The 15,500-nt window shown below is 38.7% G+C and overlaps 1 protein-coding gene across 3 annotated transcripts; it reads right to left on the reverse strand.

Annotated features, from left to right (window-relative positions):
• Positions 1 to 369: 369 nt before the first annotated feature.
• zgc:92242 (uncharacterized protein LOC436899 homolog) lies at positions 370 to 13,329 on the reverse strand. 3 transcript variants are annotated; one of them, XM_022211818.2, is made up of 6 exons: positions 13,164 to 13,329; positions 9,621 to 10,014; positions 6,773 to 6,890; positions 5,991 to 6,096; positions 5,664 to 5,892; positions 370 to 4,524 (listed from the first exon to the last, which is right to left on the reverse strand). In XM_022211818.2, the coding sequence occupies exons 2-6, from the start codon at positions 9,793 to 9,795 to the stop codon at positions 4,367 to 4,369; spliced, it is 786 nt and encodes a 261-aa protein (XP_022067510.2). In that variant the 5' UTR covers positions 9,796 to 10,014; positions 13,164 to 13,329; the 3' UTR covers positions 370 to 4,366. The 3 variants fall into 3 exon arrangements, with proteins under 3 accessions (XP_022067510.2, XP_051810240.1, XP_022067509.2); XM_051954280.1 differs by having other exon boundaries at positions 5,985 to 6,096; positions 9,621 to 10,011; positions 13,164 to 13,322; XM_022211817.2 differs by having other exon boundaries at positions 5,985 to 6,096; positions 13,164 to 13,322.
• Positions 13,330 to 15,500: the final 2,171 nt, after the last annotated feature.

The raw sequence follows: 15,500 nt of genomic DNA on the forward strand, positions 1-15,500 counted from the left end.
CGCCATTAGTTTTTGCGGTTTAGCATTGACCAGAGTACTGAAGAAATAACGTTTACAACTCTAAACAAGATTTCAGGGGATTTTCATAATAATATAGGAGCAAAACATCTCCATTATGGATCAAAGTAATGAAACAAAATACAGCCAACAGTCCAAAAATGCCATGCTTGTAGCCATGCTTCCAGTGTTCGCTCATTTATTCATTTTCCACAGCCACAGTATTGTAAACGGCAAAACTGCTCTGCCCTTTATAAACCCAGTACGTAGAAATCAAACTAAATTAAAGCAAAAATATTACTACGTCTAGGTCTTTCTTTCTTTTAGAAGAGATCATCAATTCTCCACATTAACTCAGTCACAAGCTTCCAGTCTCTTAAAGCATTGACTTGTTTATTTGTCAGGGTCCATGCACCAAAACTCAAAGAGATGAAGATATATTGTACCAAATTTAGCAACTAATTTCCATCTGCAGTCCCTGTTCAGTTAGACACACTAGTAAATGCAAAATACAAATATGCACACAAGTTACTAGATACAAATAGGATAGTATAGTCAAACAGACATACTCTCCCAGATAATCGTCAGTATATAACATAGAAATCAGTCTGATATAGGAATAAAGTTCACGTCTGCGTCTGATTAATACTGACAACACTTGTTTATACTGATTTAGTTGATATATCTTTTTAAAGCATTATAAATAGGAGGAATAGTGTTTAAAAAACAGGTTTTTATCATCAGTGGTATAAATTATTAAGGTGTTAAGTTGGATTATAAAGTGAAAGTAGGCTTATTTTATGATTTTACTGTTAAAAATGTTATACAAAATGTACTAAATTTTAGTATATAGGCCATTTCAAAAGCAAAAGAAGTCTGTTTTTGAATTATGTAAGAGTTTATTATACACGTTTTATTCATTTTACAGAGCACACGGTTATAATGTATTGTTTTTACTTTTTAGAAGTCAGATTAAAACTTCAATGGTCAAAACATGAAAGACAACACTCTGTAGTTAATTAGGGAACTCCTAACTTGAGTTTCATTGTCACACTAAACTGTTCAATTATAACCTGAATTAGTACACATAAAGTGAACAAATGAGAAGGAATGTCACAACTACTGAGACGTTATTACAGAATAAGCAAAAAGCTGCTAAATGTCTGAAATCCTGATTTATTGCACCTCCTCACAATGACTTCATTCAGAAAATGAGAAATTCTCAGTTTTATTGTGTCTCAGATTGCATATGAGGCTTGCTGTCATGTAGTCAGGTGCTTCTGGTGTCCTAATTTCACCTTTCGGGGAGGACAGAAAGCAATCGAGGGCACCGGCAGACTGATACAGCAGATAGAAACACAACAACAAGTCAATGACATGCACTCTCTTAAGGAACAAAGATGAACGGGCTCCTACAATGCTTTACTGGGAAACCCAACACTGTCCTACTATATATAGCGGGGCTTTTCACACTGTGTGCATGACTGCTCGTGTCGAGTCACATGATTCAAGATATATGGGTGGACAGACACACACAGACACACACAGCTGAGGGTGTGGAGATGGTGAGGGAATGCGAGGAGGTTTATTGAGTTGACTGTGACGTTTCGCTCCCCGTGACCAGACTCTCATTTGCTCTGTCTCCCAGAGCGTCTCGCCCTCTGTCTCCGTCCAAACCACATGCTAATCAGCTTTCTGTGCTCCCCGTTTGATCTCTGACAGGCCGCTTTCTGATGCCTCCCACTGAATAGATAATCATTGTGCAACTGACCACTATCAATAACTTCTGGTTTTCCCCCAGCAGATCCCACCTTCCCCCCGACAACGCATGCCAAAGACAGACACGACTTTGTTGAAAGCAAGAACGCAACATGAAACTGCTGTCTTGGTTGGAATATTTAGTTCTTTTTAAGCAAATATACAATACAAATAGAAGACAAAATACAAAAGTCAGTACCAGCAGAAGCAGGAGCCGAGTTTTAGGGATTAATCAGTGACCAAGTAAAGGGAACATGTGACCAAATAGTTAGGTAGTAACTAAGCTCAAACACTCCTTAAACCTTCAACATGAGGCACCGTTGTGGTAGCACATATTGTGACTGTGTGTTTTTCTGCAGCTTATGCATCTGATATCCCCTTAAAGCTGCAGTGGAGTCTATAAACATTTGTCCAGGAGCGTGTATTTAGTCGTTTTAGATCTGTACTCCAGCACGCTATGAGGTTAACAAGCTGACTCAAAGCTGCAGGAGAGTTTGAAGGAGCTGAAATCCAGACTGGCAGAAGTCATGCGAGTTCTTTCTACACGCGGTGCCTCTAATGTGATGACAGAGCAGTTCAATGAGCCTAAACGCAGCAGAGTTTTAAGGCCCAAAACAAGCAGAATAATTTCTTGCCAAGTCGAGTCATTTACCCGAACTCACCCCATCAAATGACCCCAGAACAACCGATCACAAGTGAACGCAAACACCAAGCAAGAGCTGAAGACGCTAGCTGTGAAAACACCCCCAGGCAGTGACTGAATGCAAATGATTTTCACCTGACTCATTATTAAGGACAGTTACTTTAGTCCCACAGCTTTTGGGCACAAACCACTGAAAAAATGACGTTTGTAGAGTTGCCATAGAGGCTTTTGATTATATTTATTTCTCATTTTTATTGAATTCTGGTCTTGTGATAACAGATAATAGTGAGATGGGGCTGAAAACTCTGTAAAAAATAAATAAATGTAGATTTTGTAATTAGAAATGCCATTTACAAAATCAATTAAATATGATATCTTTGTTTGAGTCGATATTTTAATTTATTAAATTACTTGGAGGAAGAGTCAACAGATATGCTATCAGCACGCTAACACTGACACTGCTAATGGTTATTTACTGGCAGCTGTGATTTATTACATTCAGAAATCTACTTTAACATGTTAACATGCTAATATTTATGATTAACGCAATAAAAGTTGTAATAAACTGCAGCTGAGAGGCAGAGTTTTAACAGGAGGACAAGAGGTTATTGTAAATTATTATCTATTTAATAGTTCACCAAAACTGGTGACACTGGAGGAAAAGTCAGTAAAAATAAAAGATTCAGAATCATCTTATTCCATCATCTGGAGACCACAAAAGTCATTACAAAATGTGATGGCGGTCTATTTAACAGAAGTTGACATGTTTGGATCAACTGACTGACAGGCTGACAGACCCTTGAGCCTCGTGCTGCTGAATCCGATGAGTTGGATTAGCCAAATAAATAAAACTCTGTTGTCCAAAGTCTTCTTCACTCTGTCTCCTCACCATAAACCATCAGCAGTAAGTGAAAGTGAACAAGAAACCAAACCCTGATGAGCAGGTCAGCGCTTGTTAATGAATGTGTGTGAGCGATGTTCAGTGTCTTACAATCAATATAAATAAAGGTTCTACATGCAGTGTATTTAGTCTGCTTATCATGTAACATTAAATAATTCCTTTAATTTTAGCCCCAAAACTCCTGCAGCTGCTGGAGGATGATTAAGTCCACTGTTAGGGATGTCAAACAGTTCACAGACAGGGACTACAATAAAAACAGTTTGGATCAGTACAGAAGAAAACTAGAAAAGCACTCAGAGAGCGCAGACCTCCGCCAAGGATATTGACATTCCCATGGAACATTGTATTCACATATATTTATGTACGATTTAGAACATTTTGGATGACATACTAAACTATGAAGTTTTTGTCACATTCTGGACAACATACGAAAACATGACCTTTTACTGAAATTGTGGACGACATACTTCTTCTTACCATAGTCTACATCCCCTGAAAATTTCATCTGAATCTGCCCAGGCGTTTTTGAGTTATCTTGCTAACAGACAGACAGACAGACAGACAGACGGACGGATGGACACACAAACGCTGGGTGTCACATAACGGCCTTGGCGGAGGTAACAAAAGTGTTTTTTCTTGTTTTTCAGTTCCCAACAACTTCTGCTTTTGACGTCTCAGTAAGAAAACCAGTGTTTCTCACCTGTAGTCAATAGTCTCTGTGTTTCTCTGGACACCTCGCTCTTGTGTCTGTCCGTCAATCACAGACGCTATGTGAGCGTATTTGAACCTGAATTTCAACTCGACATCAAAGCTGCTTAGTTTTATCATTCAGGTTGACTTCAGTTCAAAAGCTTTCAAGTCTTTGTCTCGCCACAGCGCCCAGACGTTTCTCTGTCTGTGGGTCGGACCTTGAAACAAACTCTAATAAAGTGTGTTTTAGTTCACAGCTCGGGTTCATGTGAGGATCCATTTCTTTCAGGTCCGTTGCTGAATGACTGAGCTGGTTTTCCTGCACAGGCCTCATGCTGGAGGCTCTCTGGGATCAAGTGTTGTCTTGTAGGTGAGTCCTAATGGATCAGTGACATGCATCTGTTCTGCAGGTGAGCAGGTTTGACAGGTAGAGGCGGTTTGTTGCAGGCAGGTGATTTGTTGTGGAGATCGTCTGTGAAGGCTTTCCTGAGCTGGGCCACTCGACCTTCTGGCTTCTTTTCACAAACGACAATTTCTGAGAGGCGAAGAGAGAACAGGTCAGAGTGAGTTCCCTGGATCCTGGTTACACTGATTTATGAGCAATCAGCAACAGATTGTAGGATACTGCTGGTTATAGTATAGCCTCAAAGTTAACATTAGAACTGAAAAAAAGAAAATTAAGTACTGCTTTTAGATAAAATCAGCTTAATAAATGTGAGTCATTGTTTAAGACTGAGCAGTTAAAATGAATTTCACTGCAACGTTCGAATGTTTTACACCTTCTTGAATTAATATAATGTATAATTTAGCTCTATGAATGGACATATTACTTTTAAAGCTGTTGTAAATAACATTAATACCCTTTTATTGCTGTTATTAGTAGACGGTAGATGTCCATAGAGTATAGAGTATTCTGTCTTGACTGTGGAGTTCTGTAGCTGTGATGGGGCATAAATGAAGTAATCTTATCATTTTAAGATCTTACTTTATGTGAGATCACTTTCACTTCTGATGATGCATATTTACAATATTTCAGAACATCTGCTTTCATTAATCCCCTTTTTCATAAATGAATGGAAGAAGTTTGCTCTGTAGTTAAGAAAACTGTGGCTTTTTTTAAAACCAGATTTCATTATAGATTATACAATAAGATCTGAGAGATCACATTTAAATTCTCAAATGCTTGTACTTCAGGATATAGATGTCACAGATATCAGATTTTCAGTACACAATTATTGTGGCTGAAAGAATTCACCATTATAATACTGCTGCAGTATGTATAGAAGACTAGAAAAAAATAATGGAACGAGTCAAATTCATCTTTAACTTCAAACATTTTGTGTTTTGTCTGTTTTGGTAAATTTATTATGCTCAAATCCATAATTGTACCGTATATAACAGAGTTACTGGAGCTGCATTATTCACAATATCAATATACAAATATTGTGGTTGTTTTAAGTTTATCATGATAAATCTACATGGAAATATGCCTTATAAACATTTTCTGTGGATTTCTGTTGACTGATTGCTTGATTTTGTCGCCCTTTTGGTCTGATCCAACAATAAAAAAACTACAAGTTGTATTTAGTGACAATCAAAATCTTTTAAATTTCAACAGAACCACACATAAATGTGGTTTCTCTCCACCTTTTCCCTCCTCTCCTGTTTTCTCACCTCTGTCCTGAGCACCAGTCCTCCCTGTGTCTGACAGCTGGGCTTTGAGCGGCTCGTTGCCATGGCTACTAAGATGGGGCCTGTAGAGAGGAACCCAGTCGCTGAGGTTGTCCGAGCTGCTGCCTGATTCGCTGTCGCTGTCCTCGGTGGGGTCCTTCAGGTCATCGTCAGCGCTGCTGGAGTCCAGGTCCTCCTCGGACGATTGGTCGGTTGGCATAGATGGGTCTTCCTGTGTGGAAGTGGGGCACAACTGGATGGTGAGACTCCAGCACACTTGTCATGTTGCCCTCCCAACTTTAAACCCCACACAGAAACACTCACACTAACATCTGCGAGGGGCAGCTGGATGTCTTCTTTAAAGCCGAGCTGCTGGGCCTCTCTTCCTGGCAGCAAGTCGGCTGTCTGGATGCCATTTATATTATCACTGCAGAGTCTGGAAGACAAAGACGTCCATTTTTAGTACTACAGACAGCCTTCCCAACCTTTAAACCAATACTCTAGCCAGTCATTTGGCAAATAACTTCTGTAATCAAATTGGGACGAGGAGACTGCTAGCTGTCTGAAAGTCTTCAGTTCACTGTTGATCTTATCAAAGACAATTAGGGTTACATAATACCTATGAGGATGTGTTGGTTTGGAAACATGTTGGACAGGACGGATCAACAAACTCACAGATATCAGTCCATCAATTTTAAAGAACTCGGGCTCTTTTCTTTTAGTGTCATGCTATGAAAATACCCCAAAAACCCAACAAGGTTCACTGTTAACTGCATGAAATAAATGAGTTTATTTGAAATATTGAAAACACAAGAGATTTCATCTGGGAGGTTTTGTTTTCATCAAATTCTTTAAAAAAATTTTTTTACCCTGAACAGCTCATTTTGTGTAAAGTAACTATTCAAAGTTTGCAGCTGAATTTTTATTTTTGTCTCCAGTGTCTTCTAATACTATTAAAAATAAATATCTTAAAACACAAGCTAAGCCACCCAGCAGATACTGTTAGTTTGCATTTGTACATCCTAATCATATCTAAATTAATGCCAAAAAGCCTAAATCAGTGCCACTATACTGTCATTTTTAAACGGCTCATTGGCGTTTTGTGTTTCTACCTGTTGTTCATGAGGCCCTGGAGGAGTTTGGAGGACCTGAACTCGTCCATCTCTCCGATTACGATGACGCTCACATCGCCGTCCCGACCGAGGAGCCAGCTCACATGTTTACTGGAAGCTGGAAACACAAAGAAAATAAGACAAAAAAAAAATCAAAATAGATGAGTCTAGTGAGAATATATTTAATCACAGTGTCGGAATCTAACATTCAGTGACAGTGAAGCAGTCGCTTTATAAACTGTTATTCTGGCTTTAACCAGAAGGTGGTGCTGTCCTATAAGTATAGAGTTGAGGACTTGCTCACAGTTGAACTTTTACAGATTTGCTGTCTGTCTTCAGGTAGCTTTTCCTTTTTTATGTGTCCTTTCACTGTGCTTTTTTTTCACTGTCTTTCCACTGGAGCTATTGTGTCCAGCTGTTAGACAGTTTTTGTGTGGCCTCATTAGAAAAGAAAGGAAGGAAAACAGCTAGAAAAGGCAGCAGCACCACCTTTAATGAGACAACACAACCGCATGAAGCTGATTCAAGACAGTTTAACAGAAACCTATTCTAAAGTTTCAACTGGAAATGTTTGGTTTTCGGCAACTCTATCAAGATATTTAATCTTCTAATATCCATCCATCCATCCATCCTCTATACACCGTTTTATCCTCATTAGGGTCGCGGGGGTGCTGGAGTCTATCCCAGCTGACTCCGGCGAAGGCAGGGGACACCCTGGACAGGTCGCCAGTCTGTCGCAGAGCTGCATATACAGACAAACAATCACACTCACATTCACACCTACGGGCAATTTAGAGTAATCACTTAACCTCAGCATATTTTTGGACTGTGGGAGGAAGCCGGAGTGCCCGGAGAAAACCCACACATGCACAGGGAGAACATGCAAACTCCATGCAGAAAGATCCCAGGCCAGGATTTGAACCCCCTATGTTCTAATATATATTTGTCAATTGTAAATGATTAAATTATGTAACATGCTTCATCCACATCCTGGAAAACAACTTATTTGACTCATCATGACGCGGTAGTCAAAAATAGACCCAACTCCTCACAATGAGTGACAGTTCAGGTGTTTTCCATGACACTACAGCACCTGATAAAGACCAAACACCTGCCATGATGTCACTGATCAGGGCGATGTTCGAAAAATTCAAATCCTCATTGTAGAGCAGCAGCAGCATTTATCTGCTGGTGTAATCCAGTGCATTAAAACATGCAGCTAACCAGCTAATCAGTGCAGTTTAATTTTGAGGAAGATTAATTATCTTGGGTGTTATCCGACAACAAACAATCATAGTGTGTTTGTCCAACACACCTTTATTTTCACAGTCACTTCATTGAGTTATAAAATGTGATAACAGCACGCAGACGCCGTTTCCATTACACGTCTGAGCTATCCGTCTTTATTACGACCGCACCTGCAAATTTACCAGTGAAATTTAGGTACCAGTAATTGATTATAGTTATAGTTAAAACACAGTATTTAGTGTCATGATGTTGTCAGTGGTCATCAATTGACATTAATTACTTGTTAATGGACTTACATGTTCCATTTTACAATTTTTGACTGTAACTCCCAAAAATGGTTGTCTGTCATTAATTGCATGAAACTACTCAATATAGATATGGTAAAACACTGCAATTACTCTCTTGGTGTCATTAATTCAAGCTTATTACCATTTATTAGTTGTGAAAGAACTTGCGTGTGCCATTTTGCAATATCGCTATTTTTGCAGCTTCCAATAATGGGCACCAACTATAAACTGCTCCAAAAAAATTCGTGTTAAATAGTAATTAAAATAGTAAAATGGTAAAAACTCTAAATCTCAGTGTCATCAGTGGTCCCTTTACAAACTTGTCTTTGGGAATTAAATGAGATATTCATTGCTACTCTTATGTCTGCCTGCTAAAGGAAGCTAGAGTGAGCATCCTGCTCGCTTAGCATAGCGGCTAACAGCGCTCTGTAGCAGGGATACAAATAAGAATTAGTTGGTGCACAACACTAAATAATACTACAACGTAATGTTTTTAACACACTTGTGTTTTTGTATAAATTAAATAAAAAAGAGCTAAAAAAAAAAAGAAGACAAACTGAGTTAAGCTAGCCATTTGCTCCTGTTGTTAATCTTCTTGCTTGAAATTAAGCTAACCAGCTACTGGCTGTAGCCCATAGTTTAAACCAATCTATTTTCAGCTTGTAGCTCCAAAACAATGGCTGTAAGTGATAAACTACAATTAAAAATTAATGTGAAGTAATGGTAAATAAATGTAGTTACTGTAAAAACACTGTAATTATGCTCCGAGTTTTGGGAGTGGTTACTTTTGAAGTGTTTTTGGGAGAATTAAATCAGATTTTCAACAATACTCTTACTAACAGCCTAATATCTTAACTTAGCATAACTACTACAATCCCCATCACCATTGCAAGTCTTCTTTCTTAAAATTAAGCTAACTGGCTGCAAGCTGTAGCCCTTAATTTAGCAGACATTCATATATGAGAAACATATGCTAAAGCCTGTAATTCTGGTCTGATTTCAATGATAAATTAGTCATTTGAGGGGCAAATTTTCAATATATTTTTGTGAATTTGCTTGTAACACCTGGTGCTTCACTGTAAAGAAAGGAGATCACGTTAGTGCTAGCAGCAGTATTTTTATGTTTCAGATCTGTTGCTGTCAACATGAAAAGCCAGGTTAACCAGAAGCCTTGTTCATCCCTTTAATAGCTGCTGCTTTATTGCAGTCACTCAGGGTTCTCCTGAGTTATTATGCTTTACAGTGTAATGCAGTAAAATAAGATGTGTGCTGTCTGGACCAGTTTAACCAGTTAAATCAGTGTGGTACGTCACCTTTCTTGGGCCTGGCATTGTCCAGTCCTTCCCTCTCCTCCTTCTCCTCCCGCGCCTTCCAGCGACGGACCTGCTCTTCCCTCATCTTCAGGAAGAGGATCCTCTTCTGGTCCTCGCTGAGGGCCTCCAGCACCTCCGGCTCCACCCACATGTCCTCCAGGATTTTAGCCAGCATCCTGCCTCTGTTCTGGAGGTGACCGTCAGCCCCTCTGCCTGTCAGTCCAGTGGGTCAAGTTTCAGCAGTGGGGTATGATCGCTCCTTTTCCCTGCTCTGCTCAGAGTCGGGTTGCTTTTTCTTTGAAGGATGTGGGATCAGGTACAGTCTTTAGCTGCAGGAGCTCTCTGGAGGTGGAGATGCAGCGTGTCCGGATCGACTGGGCAGTGAAGGTTACTGCTGTGGGTTTTTGAAAAGAAAGAGAGAGATTAAATCTGCTCTATTGTTTTGTCCCACTCCACTGAATGCTGTCCTGGCTGGCAGAACACAATAGGCCCGAAGCAAATAAGCCACAATGCCAAGTGTAACGTGTGAGTGTGTTGCTGCACTGTGTGCAATGCCTCTGTACTTTGAAACACTGAAAGGCAAACAGGAGCAGGTTTTGTATGTCAACACACTCTAACACAGGGTGGGGTGCTAATGACTCCATGCTATCTGTAGTTAACACACACACACTGAGAAAAAGACTGCAGCACCAGTTCACTTCATTTTTTCACACACTCACAACTACAAGCGTTTTTGCAGCTTATCGTCACATGTGACACTGATAGCCGTAAATGTCCCGGTTAGCTGGAACCATTCAGGAAGTCCTCAAGAGCAAATCCCAGAACACAACCTTTTACTGTAAACTGTGTAAACACTCAGCGGCCTCCTCCCTGCACACACTTTTTAAAAAAGCGGAACTCAGCGAGAGCCAATAGGGCTTGTGTCTGTGATAACAGTTCACCAATCAACACTTAATATGACAGTGAAGTGGCAGATGCTGATAAAAAAAAAAGTGAAATATCACCCTTTCTGTTTGTGTTTCAGGTGTGGGCCCATGTGTGCCATAGTTGAACCATTAAATGAGACTAAATCTTGGACTAGACTGGAATAATTCTATGGTTTCAGCTTGAATGAAGCAAAACAGTAATTTTCTGCACCTGACACTGAATGCAGGGCTGAAAGCAAAATGATGATAATAATTAAAGCCTCTCTCTGGTCATTATTTGAACACCTAAAACTCAGCTTTGTGCATAAAAGCTACAAATTTTCATAAGATTTTGGTTATTTCAATGATCCCTTCATGCTTTTTATTGCTTGCTTAAATGTGAATGAAACCTTTTTTGAGACAGTCATCTATAACCTGCAGTTTCATGGCATGAATAGTCAGCAAAGGTGTTTGTTTTGCTCATAATGTGTCTCATAAAACTCTATACTGACATGTTAGTGAGATTTAAAAAAAACTTGACTGAACTTGAAGCATTTTAGGTGCTTTTTGCTTCTCTGTCACATTTTTCTCACATAAAATTCTGCGCCTTTGTGGAAACACAACCGTGACTAGAAGCAGAACTAAAAAATATGATAATCAATCTACTAGGTTATATATAAAACTGGAAAACTGGATTCAACATGTACAACATTGTCCCAAGTGCCCACAGATGTTACCAATACTGGGAAATAAAATGGTGACTCTACTTTCTATAGATATTTTACTTTTTAACCCTTTAAGCTTCAGTCAATTCCAGCCGTTTTCAGTACAAAAAATTGCTAATATTCTAAAATAATAATATAATAATAATAATATTCTAAATAAAATTCCAAATAAAAAAAATTACGAAAAATACGGGGAATATTGGACAGGCATCGCGAGGTGCATATCCTTGAAAATGACCGATTCGGGGATTTTATACCGACTTCAGGACATGTTTCGGATAAAATAGTTTACTGGCTTGTGTCATCTGGATGTAAAAGGTTGGATTATGGCCGTTTTTTGTGGAATCTTTTTTTTGTGTGTGTAATAATAAACCCGGAACTGTGAGTCGCGCTGTGTGCGTTGAAGCCGTGTATAGAGAGAGGATGGATATTCGTTTTTGTCGGACAAATGTGTTTTTCTCACCCGCTGTGGTAATCACATCTGAAAGTGGTTTATACCGGCGGATTCATGAGAATCTAAGCTTTCCATCGGCGTATAGTGTTTGTATAATCGTGTTTGCAGCCGTCGGACATTCTTGAAATTCCTATGCAAATTAGTAGGTGTACCGCCGGCGGTACACTGAAGCTTAAGGGGTTAAATTTGTTTACACAGCCTGCAGTTCAGCTGAATTGAGTCCCCAAATGTTTGTCTACTGGTCATGTCTAAGTCAATCATATTTCTTCTCAGTTATGCTCAGAAGTGCTGAATTTTTAGATTTTTACAGAATCTGGTTCATTCTTGGCCATATTTTAAAATGAGACATGTAGAACAAAGTAACTTTAATTGAATTTCCTGATTAGCTTAGATTTAGATAAGTTGTCTAGACAGAACAGCACAACACTAATGGTTCATTCATAGACTGACAGAAAGCTGTTAATCTGGTGGTTCATCCTGTTTTCTTTAGTTTGTTTTTAGTTTCTAGCCCTAACAAATGATCTAATTTCTATTTTTTGAGACAACATGTTTTACAAATACGCAGAATTTTGCAGTTCAGAGGGTTATGAACAGGATTTAATTAGTTGGAATAATAAATAAAGACAAAAATTAAGTGCAGATTCTTTCCTTTTTTTAAAGGAATCCGTCAATATTTTGGAAAATGTTTTTTTCTTAGCATAAGTTACAACAAAATAATGATTTTAATCTCATCAAATATAAAGCTGACAGCTAAGCATTTAGACAGCAGGGGAGAACAGCTGAACTTAGTCTGAAGGTAAAAAAAATCCAACTAAACACATCAAGAGCTTAATTCTATAGTTAATTTTAAAGCCACTGTCCATTCATTCATCAGCTCTCTCCCAGTAGTTTTCCCCTGTGAGTTTTTTTCTGCCTCATGTTTTGTCCTATGTGAGCGTCTATTGTCTGACAGTGGAAGGGAAGCCGTTCTCATGTTGTCTCATGATGTAGAAGCTGTAACTCCCTTTGAGACTCTGTGATTGAGAACAATACAAATAAACCCAACCTGACGAGATTTGCCAACATCCTGCTCTGTAGTTAATTGCTTAAAGCTTGCTGTACAAGAATAATCTCACACCTTCCCAAAGATTCCCAACTTAGATTCACGCAGATGCTTCAAAACATGCTCCACATTCACACGCTCAGCTCTGTAAAGGTAAAGCATCCAGCCCTGGCTCTGTGCCCACATGCAAATAAGTCCGGGATTTGCCTCACAGGGAAAAGAAAGAGAAACAGAGCAGAGGAGAGGAGAAAGGTATGTGCACGGCATACTGAGAGAAAAGTTTGAAAAGTCTCTCAGTCTGAGGAAACAGTGGCCATTTCACAGCGCCGGAGAAGAGTGTGAGATAAATTAACTCAGACGGGGCTGTGCAGTGGCGAGCAAACAACAAAGACACACAGAGAATGAAAGAGGACTTACTCAGTGGCTGCCAGCCGGTAGCATCTCCCGGCTCTGGTTGTGAGTGTTGTGAAATGAGTGTGTGTCTTTGTGTAGGTGTGGGATCAGATCAGCAGCAGCGGTATGCACCCTCAGCTGCTGCATTTGTACTGAACAGGAGTGGGCCGGACTGACATCACTGCAACCATCTCTTCCCTCCTCCTCCTCCTCCCTTCTTATCTCCTGTTTACAACATCTACAAGGAAATATGCTACAACTCCGTGTGAGAAGATGCCTATTAACACTCCTATAATAAAACCTCATAGCTTAATCGTTCTAATCTGCTCCCCTGTGACATTTGCTCAAGGACGTGAGGATTTTAATTTCCCCTGACAGGCTCTGTAACTTCTCCCAGTGTAGCATCATGGGAAATACTCTCTATTCTGCATTTCAATTTAGCTGTATTTACCCTCCTTTTCCCGTCTCTTTCTTCCTCAAGGAAGTCCTGCTGCTTTTGAATGAAACCATTAATCACTGCACCACATGTGCAGGAAGGACTCTGGGTGTTCATTCCACAGGATTTTTCCGTCAACAGGTTGTTGACACAGTTTTGATATCAGCATTCAGTCATTGTTTTGGCTTCTCCCAGTCTCCATATCGTCAGATCTGATAAGTCCAGTCAGAGGCTGTAAAATGTCACTCACATGCCTCTGAGCAACTGCGGCTATGAATATCGGAAAATGTGCGTCCATGTGGAGATAACTGGGATGTGTCCTGATTTTTTGTGACCCTGCCATCGGGGTTATGGGGGTCTGGACCTGCAGCAAGTGTTTACATGAAATAAAATTAATGGCTCTGTTGTGTTTCAGAAGGTGGCTGTTATTTATAGTACACACAACAAGTGAAAGCAACCTAAAGTGGGATGTACTTTACCTTCTCTTTAACACAAACAGAGCATTTTGGATCATTTATGATGTGTTTTTTACATAAAACATTAGAAATATTAAAAAAAATATATACATGTTTACATCTACATACATGCTTACTTATTAATATTTTATTACTGGTAACATTATGTTCCATATTTGTTAAATATTTTGACATTTCCTCCAACTCTCAACTTACACTAATTTACGCCACTTTGTCTATAACTAGTATCAAGTTACATGTTTTTTTATGGGAACTTCCTGGTACCCTATCTGGAGTCTCTCGACTGGCAAATCTGAGTTTATGAAGTCCACAAACTGACTCAGTAATATCACTTACAGGGCAGTATCTGTTTGCAAACATGAGCCAACATAAACCAGGCTACTGATCCAGCCTGCAGTGGGAAAACCCCTGAGCAGATTTAGCTCAGTCACAAATACATGTAGCTGTTCATGGGCAGTCTGAAAATGTATTTTATTGTTTTTAAAGTGGCATAGTGGCGCAAAGGGGAATATTTTAATCATCAGAATATTATGTGATCAACTTCTTACAGCGTAAAACAATATTGTAAAGGCTAATTTAATACTTGTGTGAGCACAAGGTGAAAGTTTATTCCATTTATTCATGATAAATGAATAAATATTCATGATAAATGATAAATAATGATGATAAATGATAAATAAATATTATTCATGATAAATGTGTGTTTTGAAATGTGGAAAATATCTGTGAAAAGTGTCAAAAGCATTCAGATCTTTAACTTCAGTAAAAGTAAAAATATATCACTGTAAAAATACTCCATCACAAGAAAATGTATCGCATGAAAATCCTACTTAAGTCAAAGTAAATGAGTACGAGCAGAAAAATGCAATTAAATTATTAAAATAAAAGTACAAATTTGATCCCTCTGACTGACTTTATAAACAGAGTGGATGCTTGTCATATGATCAATGGGAGAGAAAAGGACAAAAATCAAATTTTTCTTGGATTTTTTCCTCTAATCTGTGATTTTTGGTGATATTTTGGATCATTTTGAACATTTATTGACTTGAGATTAAAACCATGTGAGAAGTTTTCTGGGTAAAATCACTATTGGCTGGAGCTGTTAACAACTCCACACATAGTTTATGTAAGAAACCATAAAAATAGGAAAGTACTGCTTCTATCTTTAACAATAATCGTATTTGAAAAGCTTGTTATAATATCTGTTGTGTGCAATCTTCATCTTAAAAGTAATTAAAGTCAGATAAATGTAGTCAAGCAGAAAGTGTGAGTAAATAGTAGCATAAAATTGAAATATTCAAGTAAAGTAGAAATAGGTGAAAATTCTATTTAAGTCAAAGAGTTATAGTTAGAGAAGAGCAAGAGAAACTTTTTTTCCAAGCTTAATTTTTCTTTAATCTCATATTACAACCAAACACATACTTGATCACAAAAACATGATTAAAAAAC

This window comes from Acanthochromis polyacanthus, chromosome 10 (assembly GCF_021347895.1).
Source record: "Acanthochromis polyacanthus isolate Apoly-LR-REF ecotype Palm Island chromosome 10, KAUST_Apoly_ChrSc, whole genome shotgun sequence".
NCBI classification, from domain to species: domain Eukaryota; kingdom Metazoa; phylum Chordata; class Actinopteri; family Pomacentridae; genus Acanthochromis; species Acanthochromis polyacanthus.